This window comes from Arvicola amphibius, chromosome 5 (genome assembly GCF_903992535.2).
Source record: "Arvicola amphibius chromosome 5, mArvAmp1.2, whole genome shotgun sequence".
In the NCBI taxonomy this organism is placed as follows: Eukaryota; Metazoa; Chordata; class Mammalia; order Rodentia; family Cricetidae; genus Arvicola; species Arvicola amphibius.
In genome coordinates this window covers 156,423,457-156,444,739 of record NC_052051.1, presented here as the reverse complement: position 1 = coordinate 156,444,739, position 21,283 = coordinate 156,423,457, and the positions used below count along the sequence as shown (strand labels likewise).

At 41.4% G+C, this 21,283-nt stretch overlaps 1 protein-coding gene across 3 annotated transcripts in view; it reads left to right on the top strand.

Annotated features, from left to right (window-relative positions):
• Nucleotides 1-21,283, top strand: part of Znf407 (zinc finger protein 407) — a 366,869-nt gene that overhangs the window by 250,228 nt on the left and 95,358 nt on the right. For all 3 annotated transcript variants that reach the window (XM_038330534.1, XM_038330536.1, XM_038330535.1), the window contains exon 8: nt 8,315-8,493. In XM_038330534.1, coding sequence (XP_038186462.1) covers nt 8,315-8,493 — 179 coding nt within the window. The remainder of the gene's footprint in view (nt 1-8,314; nt 8,494-21,283) is intronic.

The following is a 21,283-nucleotide window of genomic DNA, read 5'->3' as shown; positions in this document are numbered from 1 at the left end:
TTTAGTTTTTCTGCCTACCTCCATTCTGCCCTGCCATAGACCAAATTAACCAATGTTAATAAGTCATATTCACAGCATACAGAGGGGAAGCCCACATCATTTGTGCAATGATGCTGTTGAAAACTTGTGTGTAAAGTAGAATCATGACTATTATGTGTCATTCAGATTGTACTGTAGAACAACTGAGTGACATCATTGTACATGTGTGGTCACAGATGGAATGCCTGATTATAACATCACCTTGGGATTCAGTGAGCTGACTCTCATACTAAAGAAGATAGGGAGTAACATGCTCTGAAGGTTCAGATAGAAAAAATTCAATCCTTTACAAAGAAATATGTTTTTTAAAATTTTATATATATATATATATATATATATATATATATATATATATATATGTTAAATGCATATTCTACATGGATGTATACTTCCTTATTTTTCATACATTTGAGTCTGCTCTTGCCACTCCCAAACATTCTGTTTTTTCTTTATGATAATTGAGGTCAGTTTCACACTTATGTTCATTCTTTACATATTTAGTGCCTGTCTTGATGTAAATCACTTTTAACCACCTCTGCAATTTTTGAAGGTATATGATGCTATCTGTCTGGAATTCATTGTGCCGTCTGCTTGCTATGTCAGAAAATATTTTAGCCCATGCCTGTGCGTAGACTAAGTCCCATTTGCTTTATTGAAATTAGTTGACACCTCTATGTGTTCCCTCTTAATTGGATGATGATGACTTCCTAAGTAGAGTTTTCAAAAGTTAATTTTTCTTGGGGTTAACTGCACATTTAGGACCCCTGTGTTTTATTTATAAGTGACCAGTCTCCTGCCCTGACTAGGCTTAGCTGTGTGGGGTTTCCTGTGCCTCTTGGACCACTACCCTACCTCAGTCCACTTTTGAGATGATCACTGTTCCATGTTCATGGACGTTCCCAAGCCCAGTGTGGATGCATACTATATGCACATAGAAGTATTTGTGCAACATCTCTTTGAGGCCATTGCCTTCCTGTGTTTGTGTATATGTGGGTATGTCTACATTTAAGTACACCTCTAATTTTATTTAGTACATTTTGTCACATGAGAGACTCTTCGTGGGGAGACACACACACACACACACACCTACCTGCTTACCCAGAAAGGAAAGCTATGGCAGTCCATTGTAACAATTGTGCCAAAGTCCAGCTTGGTAAATGAGTGAGTTTTCATTGCAGTTGCTGCGCCGAGTGTGAGTGAGGGGTTACAGGATCGGGGTGACTCAGAAGCAGCTCTTTCACTAAAAAGTGCACCACCATCTAATTGAAAACTCAAGCAAGCTGCATCCCTGCTTTCTGAAGTGCTCGCAGGCGGCTCCACAGTCCCTGGAAAAATCTCAGCACCTCTGCTGCTCACATTCTCCTTCCTGCAGTTGTTCTCTGCCTCCACAGTCTGTGTGGAAGGTCTTCCCGGGTCTTTCTACTGTCATCTGTCCCAGAAGGCATCAGTTGGTCTGAGCAGGCTGTGAGGAGAGAGCAAGTAAGCAGCTTTCCTCTGTGGCCTCTGCTCCAGTGCCTCCAGGCTCCTGTCCTGACTTCCCTCACCAATGGACTGGGATCTGCCAGTATAAGAAACATAAACTCTTTCTTTCCCAATTTGTTTTCATTCTTGGTGTTTTGTTACTGAAGGGCTTAAACTCTTCACTTTTTACAAATGAATTTAAGTTGCAGCTCTCTGAGATTGGCAAAACAGGTGTCTCTCCCAAAAAGGGCCATTTATCCACAGAGCCCTTATAGTTGGGGTTGAAAGAGACAATGAAAGGCCTAAGTCAGCCTCGCAGTGTCTGAGGGACAAACCTGCAGCCCCTTCCGAGTCACATCTGGACTTACCATGCTTGTGCAGGTGTGTCCAAAGATGGTAAGACCAAACCTCGGCCAATTCAGAGTATACTAATGGAACTGCTGCTTGTTTAACCCATCACTTTGAGATGACCTGACTGTCCCTAAAATTCCCCTCCCTGTGCTTAAAAGGACCCTACTCGCTCATCTCCAGGTTGTTGCCGTTTGTACAGGTGAACGACCCCTCATGCATGCTGGTATAACAAACACTTTCTGCTCTTCCATGCTATTTAAGACAGGGGTCTCCCTTCAGCGTTTCCTCGGGCCCTGCTATTTCAGCAATAGAAACCATTGGTGTGACAAAGCTGAGCTTGTGTTCTGGGGAGGATTATACAAAGACTTTGGAACTTTGAGTTCAGAAGCCCTCGAGGCTTCGTTGAGCTGTTGTGGGGGCTTGGATGATCATGCTGAGAGGAGTGCACTGTGGAGGCCTGACGAGAGGTTTTAGAAGTTTCTGAGTCCCCTAAAAGTTGTTTCAAGGTCCTGCCGTATTTTGAATTAAGAATGGGCTGGAAAGATGACTCAGCCATTAAGAGCACCACCTGCTCGTCTAAAGGTCCTGAGTTCAGTTCCCAGCAACCACATGGTGGCTCACAACCATCTGTAATGAGATCTGGTACCCTCTTCTGGCGTGCAGACATGAATGTAGGCAGACTACTGTATACACAATAAATAGATTTAAAAAAAAAAGAATTTGCGGTGCTGAAGAATTGACTGTGATTAGCAGGAAGCTGGCACTGTGAAGTGAAAGCTTGCTTTTCTGGGAACTGATGCTGGGGCTGGGACTAAAGAACCAGCTGTGTGCAAGGAGAAACCAACATCACTGAGGTATTTCCTCAGGTCAGCCCATAGAATGGAGGTCACCAGAATGTCAAGGCTGGCGTTGGTAATAGTAAGAGTCACCAAGGTGGTTTTGAAGGCATGAAGGGGTGTGGAGAGCAGCTGAGACTCGGGACTTTGAGCAGCTATACGTGAAGCTGTATCCTCAGTTGCATTAGGAGCCCCAGGACTGAGGTTTGATGCCATGTGGCAGAGCCAGCGTCCCAGAAGACAGTCCAGGAGAGGCCGTTGGTGTATGTACACACCAGTAGCAGCAGAGAGCCCAGGACTTTGGAGATGTGAATATCATTTTATGCCAAGCCAGGGCAGCTGTACCTGTGGAGTGGAGGCAGCCTGAGCCTACCACACAAGCTGTGCTGTGAATAACTGCCAAGCCCCTTGGAACCCCAAAGATCATGAGTGAAACCCATACATTGGACACAGATATATTTAGCCTGTTAGACTGTGCTTTGTTCCAATTTGATTGTGACTATGTCCCAGTTCTTTCTGAAGTAAGAAAGTATTTAACTTGGGTTTTTGATTTTCCAGGACCCCACAAATGAGTGACTATGCTTTTAGAGTCTTGAAAGTTTGAGAAGACTGGATGTTTTAGAGACAGGTTGGCTGCTTCAGAGATGCTTGGAGCTCTGAGAGAGACTTTGCATATCTTAAAGAGACTGAGCTTTTTAAATATTTTAATTTTTAAAGACTGTGGAGTTTATAAAGATATGCTATCTTTTAAAAGACATTTTTAAAATGTTTTATATTGTGATACTAACATTAACATGACTTCCTGGAGATAAGTAAGAAAGGAAAGGTTATGTTTAGTAGTACTGTACTCATGTATAGTAGACAAAGATTAAATGTTCTGGTTTTGTTGCTGTTCATTCATTTGTTAGTTTGCCAACTTGATACAAGCTACAGTTACCTGAGAAAAGGGAACCACAATTGATTGGCCTTTCAAACAGCCTGTGGGCTATTTTCTCTCAATTAGTAATTGGTGTGGAAGAGCCCAGTCCATTGTGGGTGGTGCCCCACCTGGAGTGTGTAAGAAAGCAGGCCAAGCACGACAGTAAGCAGCACCCTGCAAGGCCTCTTTTCCAACTCCTGCTTCCAGGTTCCTGCTTGAGTTTCTGCCCTGACTTGCTTTGATGGCCTATGATGTAGAAGCGTGAATGAAACAAAGCACATTTGGTCATGGTTTTTTTGTCACAGCAGCAGGAACCCTGGCTAAGACAGTTGTCTTATTCGTTTGTGTTAAGAGTATACCATACCATACCATGGGTTTATGGACAGCCACAAATTGGACTCAGTGGTTAGAAAATAACAAAAGGGGCTATTGAAACGGTCTGGTAGGTAACTGCGCTTACTGCCATTTCTGAGAACCTGAGTTTGATTACTTGGATGGGCATGGTTGAAGGAGAGGAGTTGAGAAGTCTTCGGCTGACTTCCGGATACACTCACACTCACACACACCACACACACACACACACACACACACACACACACACACACACACACACACATGCACACACACGGTAGCACAGATGCATCCATACACAATAAATTCTTTAAGCGATGTATTAAAAACCTTAAAAGATAAAACTTTTGGAAGGAGAAGGGGAACAATGTGGAGTGAGAGGGTAGATCCAGAAAGATTGCGGAGTGAGTATGCTTGAAATTTATTGTATGCTTACATGAAGTTTTCAAAGAATTAATTTTTAAAAGATCTTCAAAGATGTTGTTCTTATCAGAACAATGTTTGGTTTTGGTCCTGGCAAGTCCTCAGTGATTACCTCAGTCTTAGGAGCCTTGTGAAGAATATTCTCTTCTGCCCTCCCAGCAAAAGTATCTTCTCCTGCTGAGTATCTGGGATGCCTTTGCTCAGCTGGGGGCCACCTGGTAGTCAACTGTAACCTGGAGGAGTGGCCATTGGGTTTAGAAATGACAGGTCTAGGTGTCAGCATTCTCCATGCGATCCTCAAGCTCAGTGCCTTGTCTCTGCTGATGGATAGCTGCTTCTTACTGTTTGTGAGAGCCTGGGTTCCTGTGCTCCACTCCTTTGCCCTTGGTTCTCCATGCTAACATAGAAGTCCCAGGGCCCCGTGCAGACCTGTGGGCAGCTTGGAAGCATCTTAGATCCTGGTAAAACTATATTTGGCACTTGCCTTTCCGGAAAGATTGAATTCAAGGTTTTAGTGATTTGAAACTCTTAGTCTGATTTTATAGTTAAGGGACAGGATCTCAGAATTAAAGTAATTGCTTTAGACTACAGAGCCCCTATATAGAGAGGGTTGGCATTCACAGGTTGAAAATGGAGACTGGGCTGCCTGACCTCATGTCTCAGTCTCTGCCCCTGAGCAGCCTTCTGATTCAAAGTGTATGGAGGAGGAAGGGATGTAGAGCGTATCTTCCTGCAGGTCCAGAGCCAGGGGTCCCTGACTCCTATTGTATCTCAGGGAAGGTTCTTAGGCCTTTCTTGATTTGTATTCTCCATTATCCAAAGAGGATCTCCTGGATCTCTTCTGAGTCACTTGAGACAGAGAGCTCATCTGAATATTGAGAGAATGCTTAAACTCCTTAGCTTAATTCTAATAATTTTTATTCCTCATAAATTAGCTTTGCCGGAGACAGGGTACAGAGGGAGATAGTTGAGGGCAGAAATAAATTCTTTGGCATGTAGAGGATTTTGATGGCCAAAAAAGAAATTCAGAGATGAAAGTCCTCTCAGTTTGTGCCTCTACTGTCTTGGAGGTGCTTGCTCTGTGGTTGTTAGCAGGGGTAGCGAGAGAGCATCGTGCACACTTGTGTGTCCTTGGTAGTTTGGTTTCACACAGCCAGTTCTGCAGGGAAGATGTCTTGGTAATTAGGCAAAGTGACATTTGAGTGATAAACTCAGTATAAGTTTATTATTCACTTGGGTAAAACTTATGGTTCGTGGCTGCTTCTTTCTGGAACCTTGGCCCTGTTATCTTCCTCATTTTTACTAACATGAAGGGGCTGCTTGTGTGTTGGGCTTCTGTAGCCTGTTCCCATGGGTGTCTGTACGTCTGTGCAGTTCCACAGTCCTTTCCTTCCATGTGCTGTGCTAGAAAAGCCCCATGTGAGGACTGTTCTGGTGGACTTGAGACCAAACAGAAGCCATAACTAACCACTTACCAGACTCTTCCTCCAGGAATCAGGAATCTTTGCTGTGTTTGATTTGACAGAAAGCTGCTGCTCTAGTGATTCTTATGTAGGTGATGATATTTAGTGTAAAATAGCTAGAAGAAGCAGGTTAGCAGAAGGAAGGGTTGATTTCTGTTCCCAGTTTTGAGGATTTAAATATCCCAGATAAGCTGCCTGCATTGCTTTGAACCTTTGAAGAGGATGAGCATCCCATGGTGGGAGTATGCAGCATGGATGCTTGCCTCATGCTGACTAGGAGTCAGGGGAAGAGGGATAGGATGGGAAGGGAGTCCCCCCCCCCCCCGCCTTAGTACCTACCACCAGTGGCGCAGCTAAGTGTGCCCACTGTCTAACGTATACAGCACCTTTCAAAATAGCACATTCACCTGAGAAGCAAGCAGCCTTCAGCCTGTGAGCCTGTGAGAGATCCTTCTTCCTAAGCCAGTGCAATTACCTTACTAATCCTGACCTCCCAGCTCAGATGGTGGTGTCGCGTTCACCAGGCCAGTTGCACATGTGGCACACATAAGTACTTTTCTTCTTTTCCTCATTGTTGATTAACAGTGTGCAAATTCATGTGCAAAGCAGATTTAGTAATCAGTGTGATATAAGAAATGAATTATGTATTTGTATATCACCTAGCTAATGCATATTCTGTCTAAGCTCAAAGAGGTATTTAAGTTGACTAAGCCTTTGCCCAAATCATGCTGGAATTAGCTAGAAAATCTCTGTAGTTCTATCCCCACGCATAGTAATGTTAATAGTTTTTATTTTTAATTTTAGTGTGTAAATTTTAAAGTATTTTGGAATGTGAGAAGAATCAGCATTTCAGTATTTGCTTTACTGGCGTTTTGATGTGTGTGTTTTCTCATAGCTTTCCCTGGCATAAAGGAACTTATGTTCTCCACATTAACGGTTCTAACTCTATTAAAGGGGGTGCTTGTTTGATGATGTTCTCTGTCTTTTCATGGGCATGAAGCTTTCCAAAGTAATATCTTGGATTTGGGTTATCAGTAATATCAGTGCAGGCTGTCACTGTGATCCCAGGATCTCATTCTCTTGTATTTCAGCATCCTTTCTCTCAGTAGGAGACACCTTTATCCTGTCTGTGGAATCTTGTTCCTCCTGTTTTCATTCACTGTTCCATGCCTTGAGGGTTCTTCACCAGCTTCACATGGCAGTGAATTAAAAGGGACTCCCCCAGTCTCCATTTCTAGTCTCATGAGCTATCCTTACATGTGAATGATGCCACAGGCTAATATTCCATGAAAAGTAAGTATCTTGATGTCACTGAGCATGAGACACCCAGGGGATTCCTGGCCGTTGTCATGTGGCACGACACAGGAGTCTCTGCTGACTTTCTTCTCTCGGCCTTGTGATCGTGAAGCCTCTCTGAGAGTGGCTGCCGAGTTCCTTCTTCAGCAGCATCTTCAGGAAGTATCTATCAATGCATGTCTTGTTCTTTTTTCTACTCACTCCTGTTTTCATTGGCTCGTGGGCCCTCAACAATAGTGTCCAGCCTAACCTCTGAAACTCCACCATCACAGGGAGCTTTCTGGTACTAACACATTGCCTTGACATGGGACAAATCAAATGACTGTTGGTAGCTTCCTTCCTATCTCAGGCTGCCTCAGCACCGTAAGGCGAGCAGCTTTTACTGGAAGAAACTAAAACTGTTTGGCTGTGTTCCTCTGCTCTGAGCTCAGTGGCTTTCATTTGTTGCCACTCTGCAGGGTGCTCCTGTGTCCTGGTGTGCAAGCCAGCACCTTCACTGCCCCCGGATAGTACCCAAATAATTTGATATTAAATATAAAGCCTGGAAGTTTGTGTCTTTAGTTCTACGTAGAACTGAATTGCTGAAGCAAAAGACCACCCTAGGCCATGTTATCTGGGTTATAGAGCTGACATCATTGTATGACTGACTCCTGCTTGTTATCTAAGTGAAGTCAGTAGATTGATTACTACCTAGCACATAGGAATGATGTGCCAAGGGCAGCCAGTTTCAGCAGTTGATGTGGGATTTTTCTCTGAATGCTGTGAATGTCTGTTATTTTATTACCATTGGTTAATGAATAAAGCTGCTTTGGCCTATGTCAGGGCAGAATAGAGCAAGGTAGGATTTCCAAGCAGAGATAGAGGAGAAGAGTAGGGGGAGTCAAGGAGATGCCATGTAGCTGCTGAAGGAGACAGATGCGCTGGAACCTTGCCAGTAAACCACAAGCCTCATGTAAAATATGAAATAATAGAAATGGATTAATTTAAGATGTTAGAGTTAGTTAATAAGAAGCCCAATAAGTTAATAGGCCAAGCAATGTTTTAATTAATACAGTTTCTGTGTGATTATTTTGGATCTGGGCAGCCGGGAAATGAATGAGCAGCCTTCAACTACAAACATTTGTGACATAGTGATAATTATTTAACTTAATTCCATTTACTTTCTTACTTCATAGGTCAAACTGTGCGGAGAATATTCGTAAACACATTTTACACACCGGCAAACATGAAGGTGTCAAGATGTACAACTGCCCAAAATGTGACTATGGGACAAATGTCCCCGTGGAATTCCGAAACCACTTGAAAGAGCAGCATCCTGACATTGAGAACCCTGACCTCGCGTACCTGCATGCTGGTAAGGAACGGAAACCGTTCAAGTGCTGCTGCTTTGTTTGTGTTTTTTGACAGGATCTCGTCGTTTACCACAGTAGTTACGAAGCTGTTTGTAGATTACTGTGACGTCTTCGCGTGAAATCAGGTCTTGATGGAGTCAGTTTCTGGGCCCTGTGTGGAAGTCTGTCTGGTTCCTTCTCTGCTCTGCGTGAAGACAGGCCTAGCACCTATACTCTGTCACATATACAGAGTGAGCAGAACCATCGCAGAGCAGCCAGATGTTGTGGCCAGAGTTTCCTTTGTTCTTATTAATCGGTAGAAAATAATTCTTTCAGTATATTTATGATTTAAAATGTTACCCTGTACTCCTTGTACTGCTGTTTTCCTGAGCATGTGACTGAGGACGTGACTCACGTCAGAGGCCCTGAGCCTGGCGACGGCATGGCTGCGAGATTCTCCTGCATCTCGATGTCGGAGTCAGTGCAGTGGAAGGTGTCTGGAGGGAAAGCAAAGTGGCTCCCGTCGCCCAGCTTTTTATGTAATTGAAAACTGTCCCTGAGTATGGAACCTTCTCTACACAAAAGGAAGCACTGGGCTGCGGGAATGGTGTTCTGTTTAAGGAAGCACCCACCGCTAAAGTCAGTGTGGAGAAGTGTCCTGTGCTGTGACCCCGACAGCACCATGTGCAAATACAGCTAGTGCAGCCCGGTCTGCTGAGGCTAGCTGCTAGTCACCCCTGCTTCTCACTCTGCCAGCTGGCTCGTGACAGGATGACTTTACCATGCCCAGGATTATTTAGTGTACATCTGTGAGGGTGCCATTGTGTGGTGCATGCAATGGAGCTCTTGGCTCGGACACTCTGGATAGGACTATAAACACAGTGGTAAAGATAGGCTCTGTATGTGTGAGAACCAAGGGAAGGCCTTTCCATAATGACAGGGTTGTTTTAAGGTATGCATTTTTGCACTTATGATGTCCACTTCAGAGAAAGGAGGACTTTCTCTGATGTAAACATTATATGTGTGAAACTTCAGTTAGAATATTTTAATGCACCCGATGATGTGTGACTATGCCAAGTTTGATACTGGTGTATTCTTTCAATTTTTTCAGTTTAAAAATAAAATCCTGTTGTCAGTATATAAAAGTAATATGGGGTGGCTGATTTCTTGACCTTTGTTGTATGCAGGGATGTTTTGAGAACCAAACAAAAGCAAAGATCTCTACTTTTTCTGTTTTGGTGAGGTTGGCACTTAGTCAGCTAGAGTTCACACAGATAGAGAATGTCCTGTTAGACTGTTGTGACTATCCCTCCCTTGGGTTCTTCCCAGCGTGAAGGCAGCATGGCAGAGGTGCTGAAGTGCTGGCCTAAAGAGGGCTAAGCCTGTGCACTGCATTTCCTAGCTGATCAGCAGAGCCATTACCCAGTGTGACTGTTCCTACAGCTGCTTGGGGTGGGATGCTCCCCGCCCCTCGCCGTCACCCAAGCTGTATGTGGAGGATGGACTCTATAAGGGGAAGTAGCTCGAAGTTCCTCACAGACATCATCTCTGTGGCCATCTTATGTCCTGCACTAGAGGGGCAGACCACACGCCTCATGTCTCATGTACAGGTAGTGCTAGATGCTAGTTAGTGATGGGCTTTGATGGCTCACTGGCTGTTTGACCAGACTGTTCCTTCCTCAGACTGTTCCTTCCATCTCACTTTTCCCTTTGAGAAGCTGGGATGCTTGAAGGCAGTGAGAAAGCAGTGTTCTCTTTCAGGAAAGATTAATCAGTAAGCCATGATAGGGTACTTTTCTTATTTTTTTTTCAGTTTTCTGATGTTATGTTTTTCATATTTAAGTTAGTTTTTCATTAGTTCTACATATTCATTTAAATAGTACCCTAAATTATTGTCTTACAGGGTGATATGATATGAATTTACTGTGCTTTCTTTACAAATCTATATTTTTATATTCTAAGTTAGATTTTATATTTTATGACATTTTATTCAACCATATTTCTTGGCACTTATCCAGTCATAAACACAGGAATGGGGAAGTTTGACTGTTCTCAACACGCTGCAGCCTTTGTCTTCCCTTCTAATTAGACCCAAATCAATGCCATTCAAGCTATACTTACTTGATATCTTTAATTCTCCATCTGCAGCCAGGCCATGTCTCCCCTCTGCAGACCTTGCAGGAGGCAGTCCTTCCTTTCTCAGGGTTTTGGCCCTCTGTTTCTTACTCAATGTTAGTTTGGTGCTCTGACACACGTCATGACATCCTGTACAATAATTTATTTTATGAAAAGTCCAACACTCTGCAAACCCTGACAGTTTTCCATTGGTTTTCCTTTACAAAAACCAATTATTACCTCAACGTGAAAAGGAAGGAATTTTTCCTGACATGATTGCCTTTGGTAAATCCATGCTGACTCACTCCTATTAAATTGTACTTCTCCAAATGTATCATTAAGCTCATCCATGAGTATCATCTCAAATTTATTTCCTAATATAGATGCTACACTTACAGGTCTATAATTTTCAGCCTCTCCCCTCTTCTTTTTAACCTTCAGGCTGGATCCCTTGTTTTCTAGTCTCCCAGTTCTCACCCTAACAAAAGACTTCCTAAAATAATTAGCAGTTCAGGGATGGGAACCTTTCAGCCAGTCATCCGTTCATTTTCTAAAATGCTGCTCCGAGTCTTTGTTCTTCCCAAACTGCTGTCTGGTGCCCTGGCATCTTCTGCTGCAGTCAGTCCCCTGTGTCCACTCTGTGGCAACGTCAGTGTTTTGGTGACTGGCCTTTCCCATTGCTCTCCTGACACTCATGCCTGACCAGCTTCCTAGGATAAGACGAACTGTACTACATTCTTTGTAGTCAACGAGTGAACAGTAGCAGAAAGGCTGTTTTCATCAGCTGGTTTCTTTAGTGCTATAACTGGCATTCCAGCAAAACCCAGTTCCTGTTCGTCTGTCTGTGAGGACTTGATTTACTGATCAGCTAAACAGACTTGTGGACTCACTACCACTTCTCCTATTCAGTAATAGTCTTCTTTATTCAAAACCTTGCCTTGATATGGCCCTAAATATTTGAATGCTTCATATGTTTGAGAATAAATACGTTCTCTTTAATGTACCAGAACTCTGTATGAAAACCTCTTTATGTGTTCAGCACTGGGGAGCAGTGTTAGGGAAGCATTCTCTGCCTTGTGTCTGGCACACCCTCACTTCCTTTTCAGTGCTGGGGGGTGGAGTCTGCTGATTGAAGTCTGGGCCCAGGAATCCCAGTGGAGTGGCCAGGCTCCATTCTCAATGTCACAAAGACATGCAGAGGCACCGTGTGACAGTAGCGCCAGGCTCCCCACCAGGCCTCTCAGTCTTCAGAAACAAATCTCTGGTGATCAGCGGTTCCAACTAATGATTTTTAAAAATGGATCTTCCGGTAGTTAAGTTGCCTAAGGATCCGTAACCCAGAGTTTGGCTAAATCAAATCCATGACCACTTTCTTGAATGTGCCAACAGACAGTCAAATCCTGCATATAAAGGGATTTTGAAAAAAATCCAGTTAATCAATTTTTTTTTTTTTTACCACAGAAGACTTAAAAGTGGGGGTAGTTTCAGATTATCTGAATATTTTGTATTAGAAAGTAAAATTGCAGAATAACTTTAAATCTACGTTGGTGGATATTTGCACAATGGTTTCTCTATTGCCCCTCCATCTGTCATACAGAAGAAAGCAGAAAGATGGAGTCCGATGAGCTAGTGTTGGGCCTGACTCTGTAGAAGTAGGACTTCAGTCTGTGCTTCCCTTCCCAGAGGCACAGTGAGCGCACAGCGCACAGTGTGCCTCATCAGTCTGTTGTCTGTCGTTAGCTCCTCCTCAGGACTGACAGGTGCTCCTGGAAGCCAGAGAAGCATGTCCCGCTAATGGAGTAGATCTGAGTCTCAGAGACGCATTGCTGACTGCAGGGTCTTAAAATGATGGTTACATTTACTTTTTAACCCAGAAAAGGCTGAATCCTAATTCCTTCAAGGCCTGTGTAATTGAGAGCACAGTAAAAGTCCGTCCCTGTGTTGTGCCTGTCAAAAACTGCAGCCTAATCAGTGCCAGTGCACACAGCATTTAGAAACTGGAATCTGAAAGTGAAGAAAATTTTTAAAAGAAAAGGGAGATGAGTTGTTGTTGTCCCCAAGGATAAATTCATTCGTCAGAATTTTAAGGGGAAATTGGTTGTGGGAAGTTAGAGTGGGGGCAGTGTGACCTGATCAGGTCATTGATACAGCTTTTGCTTTTTATAGACCTTTGATTGACTGTATTCAATATAATTTTATTTAAAATTTTTTTATACCATCACATATTTTGAGTCCCAATTAAAAGTGGTTGTATATGAGAGCTATTGTAGGTGTTGACAAGTCCTATCATTAGCTGTGTGTAACAGAATTGTTGCTTTAATTGAACCTATTTAATGAAGGAAAGCACCACAGAATTTTCAAATAATCAAATAAATTTAGATATATTGTGTAATTATCTTTGAAATTTATTTAAAATGTAACCATTATTTTTCACAATTTCATTTTTATTTGCTATGAATAAAAGCACCGTTGCACAACTTTTAAGTTTTATGATTTCAGATTCACACAAAAGTACAGAATAATACAAGTCATTAAACTTCCCTAAATTTCACCACGATATTATCATAGACAAATAACAAAACCCAGCAAAATTAGCATCAGTACGATCCACTTCCTGTGCTGTAGTCTTTGCTCACAGTTCGCTAGTTTCTGCACTCACAGTCCATCCTGCGGGCCAGCATTTGCTGTAACTGTCCTCTCTTCTCAGTTTTTCTGGCCCATGAGCACGTCTCATTCTTTTTGACTTTGATTCTTACATAGATAGGGCCAATCATTGTGTAGAACTTCCTTTATTCTGGGGTAGCCTAATGTTCATAAAAGATCTTGTTGAGGCTGTAAAGGGTTCAGCTAGAAATGGTCACCTGACCAGCAGAATGAGACAGGGTCCTGCAGATCCCTCTGCTGTAAAATGACTCTTCCTTCTTTAACGAGCGCATATCTATGCAAAGTGTTTTCTGGCTTCAGGTTTTGCTCTGGGCTCATCTTGGGTATTCCCTGCCCAGGCCCGAAAGTTGGTTTCTTTTTTCAGCATGCTCTTTCCTTTGGCTTGCAGGTGGCCTTTCTGTGCGTTGCCTTGTGTGCTCCTGTTTCTCGACATTCTCAACAGACACACGCAACTATTGTGAACATGCTATCCATTGCTTCCCCTGAGATTGCACTCGAGTTAGGTCTCTGTGACTTTGGATTAAGCAGTGGCTTTTGTGGATATAACACTTCAAACACAATGCATAAAGGAAATTTAAAAAGAAAAGATAAGTTGGACTTTATTTTTAAAAAAACTTTGTACTTCAAAGGACATTATTAAAACTTAAAGGAAATCCTATAAAAAGGCTGAAAATAATACACATCTCTCTCTTAAGGAGCCTTTATTCAGAGTTTGTAAACCATTCTTGCATTTAGCAATAGCAGAACAAATGTCCTTACTAAAATTGGGAAACTCTGAAGAGCTGTTTTTTTTAAAGAGTATTAACCAGTGCCCAGTAAGAATACAGAAATAACATTCAGCATCATGACTCATTGAGAAAATACCAAACCCAAAATGAGATACTATAAAGTCATTATTTTAGAGTGTGTCTCATGCTTTTAATTCAGTTGTGACTGAAGACTAATGGTCATGACTGAACATGAAATGCCCTCAAAGACTTATGTAGTGACAGTTTGTTCCCCACGCTGACTCCAGTCATAATTGTGCTGGACCCTGAGAGCTCTGTTGTCATCACTGGGCGTATCCACCGATGACTGCATAGAGATTGGGCAGTTAGGAGATAATGGTGGGGGAAATTCCATCACTTCGGACATCTTCTGGGAACATATGCCTTACCCACGACCTATTCCTGTGCCACATTCTGTTTCTTAGCTGCTGTGAGGTAGGCAGCTCTTATGCCATCTGCACCATGGTGCTCCACAGACTCAAAACAGTGGGGTCAAGACCATGGACGGAAGCTGCCCCCAGAATCAATCTGTTGTCTCTTAAACGGCTTCACTTTGCATTCAGTCCTCTGATTCACTTTGAGCCATGTTTTGTATAACGTGAAATATAGTGTTCTTTTTTCTGCAAAGTGGTTTCTTGTTGAAAGCACTAACCTTCCTCCATTAATTGTCTTTGTAATTCTGTTCAGAATAAGTTAGCAGTATTTCTTTGGGCCATTTTCTTCATATTAGCATAGCAATTTCTAAAATTAAGTATATATGGGTTTTAAATTTTATTCTCAAAATGGGGCATTTGAGTATATGCGTTCCTTTCATCTTTACCTCCTTCACCTCCTGATTGTTCTGAGATCTAATTTAAACCTGTCAAGAAGTTGTCTGGTTCGTCACTGCCTCTCCCTTTTCTTGAATGACTTTCTTATGGAGGGGAACTTACAATGCAATTCACAAAAATTTTAGGAAAAAATAAAATGAAGTCTGTGTATTTGCTTTGAGACAGCAGTGTACAGTGAAACCTTAATTATGTTCTTGAATAAAAAAAATTCCCTTCTGATACTCTTCTCTGGTGGACTTTGAAATTGTACAGATATACTCACCTAATTCATATTTTGTATTCACATTATAGTCATGTGTCATTTACCAGGAGATGCCTTCTGAGAACTGTGGTGTTAGGCAATTCATTGCTATCACTGATTTATGTATGTGTCCTAGACTGCTGCGTATGTAAGCAATGTGTTAGCTGTCTCTGTCTCAGTACTCTGTCTGAATATATTGTAACTATTTCTGTCTGTCTTTCTGTCTGTACTTACTGAGATGAAGGAAATCTGATATGAAATCAAACGTTGGAAAAAATGATATGGTCAGGAGGTTGTTCTACCTCACAGGTGGGATCATTCTGACATCTTTTGCGACTGGGTCTTTCATTTCACACAGTGTCTTCAATGTTCATCTGTGTCATGGCAAGTGGCTGAATTGCCTTCCCCCAAGAGACTCAGTAAATATGCATCATACCACCAGTTACACAATTACACATGGTGAAAACCAGCTTTTCTTTACTCTCCATGACTTGTGGCATTTTGAGATCAGTTAGAAAAAACACTTGGAAAGGACAATGTGAAAATGAGGCAGAATAAGAACAAAAATTACACAAATTGCCATGATCCTCTAAAATTAAATAGACCCAAAAGGTGTTATATGGCATATGTTAATGAACATTTGTATTATAAAAGTCATTTAATAAAATTTCAAAATTAATTTATTGTGAAAAAAGGAGATTTGAACTTCTTGAAATACTCTTCTACTTTCTTATTGTTTTCCATTTTTCTAAGGAAGATTAAAAACACCTAGGTACATTCTTTTAATAGAAGAAAATCCATCATTGTAAAGTAGGCATTTGAATCACCTAATAGCTTTCACTGCAGCAGAATACAGCGTAGGTCTAACGCGATCCAACAGCGTTCTTGATGGCTGGTCTAGAGTCTCCTAAAAAGCTCTGCTCAGAAACGCTCGCTCTTGTCACAGCTATTAGTGCCATTTGTTGAGTAGCATGTCAGTGTGATTGGCAGGGAGTCATTCTTTCTTCTAAAGACTCATAATTTTAGTGCATGCTTAAAATAAAAACCCAGCATAAGTGACTTCCTGTTTGTAAAGGAAAAGGCAAGATTCCTTTGCAAGTAGCATAGATTAGTTCAGTTAGTGCATAGAATATAAAATTGAACTTTTCCTCTTTGGAAGAGAATGTTTGTTGGGCACAGCTGTAGCATCTGCTGTGCGTTCCCTGCCTGGTTTCAGTCTGTTATAGTGCATTGCTGTGCTATTTTCCTTCCAGATGTTGGCCTGGAACACATTACAATTTTTTTTGCCCTAAACAAAATCTGTCTTTTAAATGGTGTTATAGATCATTTTGCTACTTGGGCTCAAGTTGCTATCAGTCTTTCTTAATACCACGTGTCTTGAAATGATTAAATGAGTTAATATTTGTAAACCATTTAAAGTAGAACATAGATTTCTATTAAGTTCTCTATTTAACACATAAAGCATATAATTAAAAATTACTTTGTATTCTATGTTATTTTCAATTATGCCAGTAGGTGCTCCTCTTGATTGACAAAGATCCGTGTTCTATGATGTAGATGGCCTGGTCTGTTAACACAGTTCCCATATTCATGTTCTAACCACTATTATTCTAATACATTTCTCCTTCTTATTCTCTTAAGAAACATGAGTTGGTAATAAATAGTCTGCTATAAAATGTGTTTGTATCTTAACATGGACACATAGTTCTCTTGATGTGCTTGTGTTCTGTTTAATGATATTTGGTTTCACTTGATGTTCTGTTGTTTAACAGGACCCCAAACTAATAACCGTTTCTGCTCATCCAATAGTTAAGTGAGCCACATTCTAGCATCTTATATGTAACAAATATTTATTGAATATTTGACAATTTTTATTTAGCATTCAGTCGTACTAATCTATGACATTTTGTTGTATTTGGCTTATGTTTAGATTCTCTGGCTATTTAGACAGGGTAAACTTAACATTTAAGTCAAAGATCAAATAAAATAGGTAACAAATGTTATACTTCTTGTGCACATTTAATTATTAAATTATTTCAATATATAAGTGTTCTTGCTGGAGATCCTGTTTACTTTAGGACTTGTAATGTAGCTCTAACTTATACAGCCTGAGTGCTCACATAATTGAATAGCATTACATGTATGAAGGGAAGTGGCAGAGTACTTTCATCTTGTAAGAGCTCAGCATCAGAAGAGGAAGATGACAGAACGGGAACCTTGAATAAGCAGAGGAGACGCCAGGGTCCAGAGCAGGTGTGTACAGAGTACAAGTTGAAAACCTAGATCATGTAGCTACGATAAAATGAAGACAAGGAGGGAGAAAAAAAGCAGGATAGTTCTTTGAAATCACCTAGTAACAGTTTAGGAATCTGTTTTGTTTTAATGTTTTCTTGCTGTGTAATCTTCATATTTTTGGTCTTTACCCCCAGTATGTAATGAAAAAAATGTGTTTGTGATAAATGCTTTTACGTTATGAGCTAGAACAAAGTCCACAAAGTGATTTTGTTTGTATGTAATTTTTTTAGTACTTACTATATGTTCACCTCAATTTCTCTGTGTCTAATAAAATACGTTATATGCTTTATGTTCAGTTTGAAGGTATCAAATTTGTAATATGTTTCCTACCTTGACAAAAGCATTTCACATCTAGGACTCCGTGTTTTGTTATTTGTTGCAAGATCAAGTTGGGTGTGTTCATCTTCTAGGCATTAAGATGTCAACAGATTCCTCTATTACATCGATATGCAAAGTCATTTTCACTCACTGTAGGAAACTATATTTATCATCATACTACAGGTAAAATTGAATGTTTTGCTTGAAGTAGGTCTAAAATGTAACATGATAATTTGTGCAGGCATTTTATCTGAGTATTTATGTCTAGTTATGCTCCTCTTCTCCATACTCAGGGCCATTACCAGCACCCCACTGCATCTGTCTCCTAAAAACTGAAGCCGTTCTGCTCCTGCAGCAGCTTCTTGTCATTCAGGTTTTCCCTGTGAATGGGAACGTGAAGAGACCTGTCACTTTGATAACACTACAACTTCAAAAATATAGTAACTTAAACCTCTCTATTATGACCAAATTATTAGTCCAAAACCTTATTGCCCTGTCTGTAGAGAAAAATAAAATTAATTTTTTAAGCTTCATTCGTAAGCAGGGCTTTGAAAACATCTATGTTCATGAATTTAGTTTCTACTTTTTCCTTTGCCAAACAACTTGCAAAAATTCTGCAGTGGCTGGAAATTAATTTTTACGATACTTTGTTTCAGCTGTGGTGTTGATCTAATACATTTGTGCATATTAATGTGACTACGTGCATGTAGAAACCATTCACATGAGACCTGTCTGCAGCGTCCCCTTCTATACCACACCAGGTGTCAGAGTGAGCGAGGGAGGATGCCCTTGCCTTGCAGATAGTAGACAGTAATTGAACAGCTACGCAAATAGGTATCCAATTGCTTCTAAGATGTGTAAGGACAAAGCCTAATATGTTTCTAAAAGGCACAGCAGAACAATGATCTGTGTGGAAGGAGAGCATAAGGAAGAGCTTTGCTCTTTGAACTGACTCGATTGTTCTCTGTCAGTGCCCATATCGTAGGTGACACCTGAGTGACGCAAGTGTTCGACATTAGCTTCATATTGAGCTGTTCTTTAGAGTCTCATTTGATCTCCAGAGCACCCAGGACTACAACTGCTCTTCATTCAGTAGTCAAGGACCGAGGCAAAGCAGCTGACCCAAACTTTCAAGACTAGTAGTACAGTCTGAAGCCAGCCTTCAGTGTCATTGTCACCTCAATTATGCTATTGCTTTGTAAAAGATAATTGGCAGCATTGCATGTGATACTTGACCCAAAGTGCTTTATCAGTCCTAATCTTCACACAGGAGAACCACATTGGTGATTAATTTATTATAGGGTTTAGATTTGCCATAACTGTGAGTGCTTAAAGAGAACCTAATGCAGCAAATTTAGTCTTAGATGTGAAACTCCACAGTAAGCGTAAGTTTTAAGCATATGTACAATATTTAATCATATGTTTTTTTTTTTACACCCCCTTCTTTGTTGTAACTACTGGGAGGTAATCGGTGAAATCAAAGGCCATATTCTCTGTATTATACAACTGCATTTGAGTCAATCACAGTGATTTACCTGTCTTGAACTCTTCACCATGGGAAGCAGGAGTGTCTCTACTAAAGGTGTGTGGTGTAAGATGTGGAACACTCGTTACCTGCTTACTACTAACATCAAGGGCTTTGGCCAGTGTGCATCATGGATATGTTGTCCTTTGAATTAATAGTGTTGTTTTTGTCTGCCTCAGATAATTTGCTACCAGCTTGCCAATGGGCTACTTAACTAAGAGTTCTCTTCTTTCCTCATAATGTCACATCCATACGGCTGGTGTGGCTTTCCTGGCAGGGCTCTGCATAGGTATGGCTCTTAAGTCAAATAGGCTGCTCTGTAAAAAGCATGAGTGTGTGTGTGTGTGTGTGTGTGTGTGTGTGTGTGTGAGAGAGAGAGAGAGAGAGAGAGAGAGAGAGAGAGAGAGAGAGAGAGAGAGAGAGAGAGAGAGATGGTGTGTGAGGGTGTGGTGACGGTGTGCTGATCTTTTTTGTTAATCATGTGCTAGTTAAAAATCTAAACTTTGGATGATCCATATAGAGTACCTTTGAGTGGATTTTCAGGTACTATTTATTAGAGTGATCTTTCCACCTTTGTCTCAACTCTGGCTATGATATTAACCTTTTGTAATTAAAATGCTCTGTCTCTTTGACACATAGTATGCCCTTTTAATTCTGCCCAATTTTTTTAAACCTGTATCCTCCCCCCCCCCCCCCTTTACTCATGTACCACTTGCTGGTCCCTTTCAAATGTGAAATGCTGGCCCATTTTTCCTTAGTAACCATGCTGAATTTTTCTTTGCTTTTTAGGTTTTATTGGATGAATGTAGATTGTACCTTCTCTAAATGTATCTTAAATAATTGCCACTTACAGGAATTAAGTACAAGAGAAGGAAAATGCTGACCCATAGACTAAGCAGAGGGAGCAGACGTTCCTACTGGGTCCCATTTCCTAAGAAGGACCATCAGGGTAGTGACTGGGGTCTAAAGTTATGGTCTGAATGACCTCTGTGAAATGATCAGTTCACAGAGGAACTCGACCGTGTTTGCACCAAGCTAATAGGGACAAGGGGCAGTCCCCCTACCAAAGACAGACCGCTCTCCTTTGTCCTTGACCAGGGTAGAAAGCTCAGGAAGAGAAAATAATCATTAGAGAAAAGAGATGGGGTTGGCATTACAGGATAAACCTGCGCCAGGGCTCAGCGTACATGCAGAAAAGGCGCTGTTTCTATGCTGAAGGGGCTTGTGCTCTACATGTACATTTTGATCTCATATTGGTTTAGTTATTTATGTAAAGGTTTGTTCATCTCAACACCAAACCTAAAACATCATCTTAGCTTTCCTATTACTCTTCCCTTAGTGTTGCTTTTTCTTCCAAAACTGAAAGAAAATATATTGAAATATTCTCATTGTAATATGACAAAATGCATCTTGGTGGTGTGTTTTGCCTTTTCCTGGGGATACTCACCTCAGATAGGGAGACCACACCAGAACACAGTGCAGACTCTACCAACATCCAACTTGGTGAACCAGGGAAGTTTATTGTGGTTCCTTACAGGAATGTGGGTGAGCAGCAGGGGACAGCTCACAGAGGTGGAAACCCAGATGCTACCACCCAGCCCGCAGGCAGCTCAGCAGGAAGGATGCCCTGCACCTCTCACAGCCAGTGCAGCTTCACTGCTCCTTCTAGGCTGGCTGTTCTCAGCCTTCCTAAAGCCCTGACCCTAAAATACAGCTCCGTATGCTGTGGTGACCCCCAATCATGGCATTGACTTTTGTTGCTACTTCATAACTTCAGTTTTGCTACTGTTATGAATCATAATGTAAAATCTGTGTTTCCGATGGTCTCAGGCAGCCCTGTAAAATTGTCCTTCGACCACAAAGTGGGTCACAATTCACGAGCTGAAAACCTGTTGTAGGCAGTTCAGTTAGTCTCTGCTGCTCTCAGGCAGCTGGTTGTCGGAGAGTGACCAAGCCGTCTTCACTGCTCATATATTGTTGGTCAAGAGGCCTAGAGAATATTGCTTCTTTTAGGAACTTCTTAAAGCTATTCTGAGTTGTTTACTTCCTGTTAATGGG